This window comes from Silene latifolia, chromosome 2 (genome assembly GCF_048544455.1).
Source record: "Silene latifolia isolate original U9 population chromosome 2, ASM4854445v1, whole genome shotgun sequence".
Lineage (NCBI taxonomy): Eukaryota > Viridiplantae > Streptophyta > Magnoliopsida > Caryophyllales > Caryophyllaceae > Silene > Silene latifolia.
In genome coordinates, this window is record NC_133527.1 from 39,558,913 (window position 1) to 39,566,926 (window position 8,014).

The 8,014-nt window shown below is 34.1% G+C and overlaps 1 protein-coding gene across 2 annotated transcripts; it reads left to right on the forward strand.

The window, feature by feature from the left end:
- The first annotated feature begins 1,099 nt into the window (after positions 1–1,099).
- LOC141642631 (cysteine-rich receptor-like protein kinase 25) lies at positions 1,100–7,234 on the forward strand. Of its 2 annotated transcripts, XR_012543370.1 has the most exons (8): positions 1,100–2,190; positions 2,624–2,755; positions 3,034–3,155; positions 3,384–3,594; positions 3,670–3,907; positions 5,724–5,871; positions 6,045–6,733; positions 6,789–7,234. XR_012543370.1 is itself a non-coding variant. In XM_074451483.1 (7 exons), exons 1-7 carry the CDS (start codon positions 1,347–1,349, stop codon positions 6,354–6,356), a joined length of 2,007 nt encoding a protein of 668 aa, XP_074307584.1. In that variant the 5' UTR covers positions 1,100–1,346; the 3' UTR covers positions 6,357–7,234. The 2 variants fall into 2 exon arrangements, 1 of the variants encoding a protein (XP_074307584.1); XM_074451483.1 differs by having other exon boundaries at positions 6,045–7,234.
- The last annotated feature ends 780 nt before the right edge of the window (positions 7,235–8,014 follow it).

Here is an 8,014-nt window from a genome sequence, read left to right on the forward strand (position 1 = left end):
TTCCCATTTCCAAGAGAGTTGTCTTTTCATCAACTAATAACATGTACATTTCATATATATAAACCCTAATCATGATCATCTTGACATGATTTCATGAAATAACATAAAACAACAAAATTCTCAATGGTTTCATCTATAGTATAAAAGTATAACTCTAATGTTGTAATAGCACATAATTTTGACTTCTTAATATCCATGAGACGCTCGATCTACCGCGGTGCACTTAGACTCATAATGAAAAGTGTTCATAGTACATAGTTGCATTAGCAGAGCCAGAATTTTTTAGCTTCTAGGACAAAAAACTCCAATGAGGGCGAACTAGTAACGATAAAAACTAGATAAGGGTAAAAAGTTTGAAAATTTTGACTTAGAATTTCGAACTTTTCTTTGTCCAGCGATGGCGAGTAAGCGCTCCTGCTAACCCCCTAGCTCTAACACTGCTTACTTGAGGAAATCGGTTTTACCTTATTCAATACTAGAGTATCTTCTCTATTGTTTCTATGTTCTGGCATCGAAAGTTCCTTGTAAACAGATTTACTTAAACATTTTAGCTAACAAATGGAGATGAAATGTGTATACTGTAGACAAGACAAAACACACTGCTGTCAATTCTGTTACTTTCATAACTTGACATTTTGAAGAACAGTAAACAGCTGGACGGAATTTGAGTAAAGACGAACTTACTCTTTTTCTTTCTGTATGTTTCCCCTTCTCTGGTCCCCCTCACCCACCTTACAGCCTGTGAGCTGAATTAATAAGTTTGTTCACAGCTGAAGTTAAGACACTAGGCTGATAAGGTTGACACATAACTCCGTTTTCATGTGCCACCATATGCTTTCACAGTTTCACTAACATTTTTGGGATGATGAAATATGGCCTTAAATATAGTGAAACAAATGGAATAAATTACAACCACTAGTGTTTATCGTTTCGTTGTTTGCGAAAGGTGGATCGTTTTTTGGCTGGGGCCCGCATAATAAGTAGTTGTAACAGATTTTAGGCAAGTGTTCTGGTATATTACGTTGAATAGGTTCGTACTAGCTGGGGTTGAACGATTTCAGTAGTCCATAAAATGGGTGAGGATTTATGGTTCTGGAATAGGCTTTTAAAATTAAGCTAAAAACTTATTCGGAAACATTAAGAGCGCATTTTATCATACTATAGGCCGGTCCTAACCAAAACTTGTTCTTTAACATTAATACGAACGTCGTGGCATTCCCTGGGTTGTCCCATGTGGTTTAGCCCCACAGGAGGCAATCATGCTCCACATAGCTTTGACCTTATATAAGTGATCCAAATGGATAAATTTCTACTTCACAAAAGAACATGATTTTTGTTTCCTAGACATGGCTTTCTACACTATGTCCAGGCACTCTTTCTTGGTCTTTATATCTCTGGTTTTATACATATATATTCCAAAGTCAATAGCGTCCCCCCAAGTACCCGAAGCTTATGTCTATGCTCTGTGTCCAGACATGACCACAGTCGCTCCTAGTAGTGAATACCAGACCAATATCAACACTGTCCTGTCTTATTTCTCTACAAAGCCGAGTCACAAAACCCGATTCTTCAACACAACTGCTGGCAGTGGGGCCAACAAAGTGTACGGCCTATTTTTCTGCCGTCTTGATGTAACTGATGCCGCCTGTAGACAGTGTGTCTCTCTAGCTACCAACGCTCTTAGTACTCGGTGCCCTGGGAAGAAGGAGTCGGTCGTTTGGTATTTTGATCAGTGTTGTGTTCGATACTCTAATGGGTCGTCTCTTGGTACTATGCATGATGCACCTATGATACCCATGTGGAATAGGCAGAATTCTCTTGATATATGGAATGTTACCAATAATATGACTGGTTTTATGCAAGTTTTGCTTAAAACTATGGAAGATGCCACAGTAAAAGCTTCAAGTGGTCCTTTAGAGAAGAAGTTTGCAACAAGAGAATCAAAGTTTGTGGGAAACTTGTCAAAAATGAACACTATTTACACACTTGTTGAATGCACCCCTGATATATCCTTGCGCGACTGTAAACGTTGCTTGCAAATGACCATTGGGAATACGACAGAGCTATGTAATTTAAGGGCGGGATGTACTGTGATGTGTCCTAATTGTAACTTACGGTACGACATATATCCTTTTTATGGAGATGCAGCAGGAATCTATCCTGGACCTTCCTCACCTTCCTTGGGAGAAGGTAAGCACACTCGGATAAAGTTTTATTTCAGTGAATGAATAAACTTCCTGACGCAACATCTATGTTAATCTATTCCGGCCAAGTGCTCTTTTGTCAGTCTTTATCAAGCATCAATTAGTGGGTTGAGAATATTCCAAAATCTTGGCTTTTTCATCCCTTGTTTGATATTTGTTGTTTCAGACATTTTTTGTTCAGGAAAAAACTCGTGTTTAGATAGGCTAACATAGCAAATCAAAAGTTACCCGAAAGTGGAAACGAGGTAAATCGGTTTAAATGACCGAAAATGGAAAATTAGCAGGTCCAAATGAATATATTAAGTATGTAGCACCCGAAGTTGCTCAATCAATTGAGAGAGTAGCAAAATTATGGAAACAGATCTCGTCAGGTAATTGATATATTGACAGTAGCTGTATCTTCGAATTGTGTGAAACAGGAACAAATGACAAATCTGTAAGACGAAGAAGAGTACGTGAAGGCACTATCAGTGCAGCAGCTTTGATTGTGTTGCTTCTCTTCGGAGTTCTGATTTTTGTGCTCAAGCGAAAGTCCAAGGATGGATCTGCTGGTAAGACCATGATACATCTTTCCTGTTTTTGTTGTTTTAACCCTTTTCACATTAATGTATTAGTTAATTTCCGAGAGGGAGCAGCAATGAGTGATTAAGACGGGCCAGGACCCAAACTAGCCTTTCTTATATCCGTTACTGGGACTGTAGGATACAAGTAATAGTAAACTAAATAATGTAAATTATTTAATTAGTGCAATCATTTTGGGATTAAGGCTCTGATGTTGTTGTTGTTGTTGTTGTTGTTGTATTTAATTAGTGCAATCAACTCCTTGCAGATTTGAATGATATGGAAGCTGCAGAGTCTTTGAAATTCGATTTCAGCACTATAAGATCCGCCACCAATAATTTCTCAGATTGTAATAAGCTAGGAGAAGGCGGTTTTGGTGAAGTTTTTAAGGTAACTAACTGTTGCCGTTTATTTTCTTTGACATTCCGATATCATGATCTATGGTCAAATACCAACGACGTTGGCTTGGCTTCTGGCTTGATTTATTTACTCTTGAGATTTGACTATTTGAGAGTATTGCCTTCTTGAATTTTGATCATGTCCCATCTATTCATTCACCAAATTGACAGCTTGATAATATGGCGTACATAAATTTTCTTCGCCTTAATGATTTCGCAGGGGAGGCTAGAAAACGGACAAGAAGTCGCTGTAAAGAGACTTTCAAGGAATTCCAAACAAGGAATTGCTGAGTTCAAGACTGAAGTTCACCTAGTTGCTGGTCTTCAGCACAGAAATTTAGTCAGACTCCTAGGATTTTGTCTTGCTACTGACGAGAAGTTGCTTGTTTATGAATATCTGTCAAATTCAAGTCTTGACCACATTCTGTTTGGTATGAAAACATTAGTTAATCCTTATTTTAAATGCCGTAAGAATGTTGCAGTCTTTCTAATTCCAATCATTCCAGATCCAAAAAAATGTGCATCATTGGATTGGGAGACAAGGTTCAAGATAATAGTTGGGATTGCAAAAGGACTTCTGTATCTTCATGAAGATTCTCGACTGAAGATCATTCACCGGGATCTTAAATCCAGTAACATTTTACTAGATAAAGATATGAACCCGAAAATCTCAGATTTTGGTATGGCCAGGCTTTTCGGGCAAGATGAAATGCAAGGAAACACTAGTAAAATTGCTGGAACATTGTGAGTATATGCTTTCTTTCCCTCATCTGAGATTTCCTTTATTTTTAGCAATTATTTTCCTGTTTGCAAAATTCAGATAATCTGTTAAGAGAACGGTCCGGCATACAAGAAGTGTGGATGCAACCTATTTATCTATTATACTAGGTAGTATCCCGCGCTTCGCGCGGCCTGTTTTAATATTTTATGATTATAACTGAAGAAAAATTATATAATTCATATATTTCAATATTTCCTCTTATAAATAATTTTTTCTCAAATTTAATATTTTTAGATTTAACTTCAATGTTTTAAAATAAAATACATAAGAGTTTTAATTAAAAATAATAAGTGATAATTAATTATGCATGATCAATGTTTTATAAATAAATTTGTGACTGGTGAAATATCATATTAATCAAAATAAAATTTATTTGAATAATACAACAATCAACAATAAGTTCTCAAATTATATCATTTCACGATACTTTATGTCTCAAATCAAATAATATTTATTCAAAATGATGTGAACATAATTTTATGTAATTTTTAATTTTTTATGTATAACATGTGACATTTATCTATCAAACATATATAGTTCAAATTCAACTTATTCAAATGTTTTGATTGTGTCTTGCATGTGATATGTGTCAAACATATCTATGAGAAATTTGCACCTTTTGTTTTTTTAAACAATTATATATAATGATGTTTAAGAATTTATTACCTATAAATATAATAGGTTGAACTTTCTCAAATATTATTTTTTGATGTTTAACTTCAAAGTATTTAAAAGATAACATATAAAATATTTAACTAAAAGTAGCACGGAGTATTTGGTTAGTTATAATCAATATTTTATATTTGACAGTTTGACTTATATAATTAAAGATATTAAAGAAAAAATGTAACGTATTTTCTACTTTTTCATGTCGTTTATAATACTATATTACTTAATAATAATCATTGCTTTTGTTTTGATTATTCAAATGCACTCGCGATCACTATGTACATACACACTCATACACATACTCGTTATCGCACTATTGAAACCTATCAAAATCTCATATGTATTCAATTTGTTGAATATAATTTTTTTCATTCCCAGACTATAAAAACTTATCTCTTAGTAGTTTATTTAAAGTTGTGTTTTTAATATATACAATGAGTCTTCCAAATATATTTTTTTTAATGGATTTAATAGTCTAAGTTTTATAACTTTCTCAAAATGTTTTTTTCACGTAAATGTAAAACATTGTGAGTCACTCACTTTAATCATCTCTACGTATCAAAATAAATATTTCAATAAATATAATAAAAATTATACTCAATTGAAAGCATTTTTCACAATGAACGTAATTATTTACATTTTAGAATTTTTATCAAAATAACTTTTTAGTAAATTTTGAATCAAATACCGTAATTATATAATAAAATTGATTAAACTATAATTAATATTTTGCTGAGATTTATACAGCATTTATTATGTTTGTATTTAATTCCAGCTATAATTAATACGTGTATTTAAGGCTGGGTTGACACGTGGCGCATCCACAAAGCGTTTCAACTCAGATTTTTTTATATATATATATATATATATATATATATATATATATATATATATATATATATATATATATATATATATATATATATATATATATATATATATATATATATATAAAAGATTGACTCCTATCCTAATATCCAATTAGTAAATTAACTACATTGAGAGGTGTTGCAAGAAATCTGCGAGAGACGGTCTTGTCTGAAATCGTAAAATCCTTTTTTAACCCTCTTTCTCAAATCAAAAGCCTGACATATTTAGTATTTGGTGTAGTGGCTACATGGCTCCAGAGTACGTCCTAGCAGGTCACTATTCAGTCAAATCAGATGTGTATAGTTTCGGAATCATTATCCTTGAGATAGTAAGCGGCCAAATGAACAATTTCTTCAGACAAGAAGACGAAGAATTGCTGCTCGACAAAGTAAGAATTCTATCCATCTCATAATCTTCGTTCAACATGATATAAAGCCTAATAACAGTTTATTATGCTGACGGGTGTTTCGGCCTGAATCATGAGTACACCGCCACTCCATGACTTTGAACAAGGTAATATCCACAAAAATTAAATTTTATATTGCCAATGGAACACTGCAGGCTTGGAGCCACTGGGATGAGGGGCTTGGGATTAAATTAGTGGACTCGAAACTAGAAGGTAAATTCTCGGTTGAAGAAGCGGCTAGGTGTATCCATATAGCTTTGTTATGCATCCAGGAAGACGCGTCTAAGAGACCCAGCATGGCAATAGTAGTTGCAGCCCTTAGTGGTGATTCTGTCATCTTACCAATGCCTACCGCTCCCCATTTTTTCATTGCTGGTAAATGCCATGAGCTGTTAGACTCTGGAATATATAAATCAAGCTCAGGATTCACAGGAACATCTGCTGTCTCAGTTTTGGGTCCTAGGTGAAGTATAAGACTATCTATGTTCTACTAGCTTGTCAGAATCATTCTAAATTTTGACAGATAAAAGAATGTAGACGTGAATGTAAATACGGAGTATCAAACTAGAGTTTAAAAGTTTTGTCAAAGTGTGGGTATGTGCTACATCATCAAGACTTGTGAAAGACGATATCTTACTAAATTATTGAGATATCACTTTTGTCGTATTAGCATTTTTCATTTCATAGGCTTTTGTGTGCGTACTATGAAGCTGGAGAGTGTGAGAAAGGTGACAAGCTATGGGAAAGGATGGTGAAGGTCAGTGTAGCACCGAATATTTATAGCTATAATTTTAAGATGCGAGGGCTTATTGATGATGGAAAGCTTCCTGAGGCACTTGAATTGGCTAAGCAATTGAAAGATCAGGGAGTAAAGCCGAACGTGGGTACTTATAATGTAGTGATTCAAGGGTTGATCAAAGACGATGATTTGGTTAGCGTGAAAGAATGGTATGCAAAGCTGCTAAAGAGTCGCCTTATACCAAGTAAGACTACGTTGGGTATATTGGTCCTCTTCCTCTGCAAGAGAGGTGACTATGGCTTGGCATTCGAGGTGTGTGAAGCTATGTTGAAGAGATGATTTTCCTTGATCGATGAAGCTATTTTGCAGAATATAGTTGATGGGCTGGCAATGAATTCAATGATTGATAAAGCTAAGGTACTTGTAGAACTCGGACTGTCCATATGCTATGCTCGATATCATCTTGTCATGCGAACCACTGTTTAATTGCCTTTTTAGTTTTTACTCGCTTGTAGGTCGCTCTGTTTAACAGATAATCAGCTAATTACATTACTATTAGCATTTTTAATTTCAGAAATAAGTGCAATATTTGATGCTATTTCTTCATCCTGGATTGCTTTTATCTTTCTTTTTATGTGGGTCCTAGATTGTTCAGCAATGTTAGGAACATACATTACGGTAACATCGGTTCGTATGAACAGAGCAAATCTGCAATTTGAAATAGAAGTTTAACCTGAAGAACAGAAATTCACAAAAGGGGAATCAATTATTGGCTTCAGACAAATTTTGAATAAATATATGAGTTACATTAACATAAAACAAACTGGACTGATAAGAATTTGAATCCCAAAATTATAAAGGTTCAAAAAAAATCTGAATTTCTGGTTCAAGTATCTTATCAGCAAGTCGCTCTGATGACAGATGTGGTTGTAAAGATTGACAGTGAGCCCTGATGATTTTGCTTGATAAGAACAATTCCACCAACAATAAAAAAAAAAAAAAAAAAAAAAAAAAAAAAAAAAAAAGGCATGATGCCCAAGACACCCGCAACGCCCTCTTCACCAATTTTTGTGAAGTACATTAGTATCATTAGTACATACCTTAACAGTTTTGCTTGAACTAAGATAAAATAAAAACAGCCATGATGTCTCCTTTGAACAATAGGTGGCACAATCAAACTATTAGAATATGTTAATATTCTTTTCATATTATGTATATATTAGTTAGCTATGTTTATGGCAGGATATCTTCTTATTAGCAATTAGCTCCTAATTTCTAGTATTGACATCGCTAACTTAGGATACATATCTTGTATATATAGTTTTGATTGTAACCCTTGAATGATCAGGCAATATAATTCTTATATGGTATCAACCCTAATCCCGA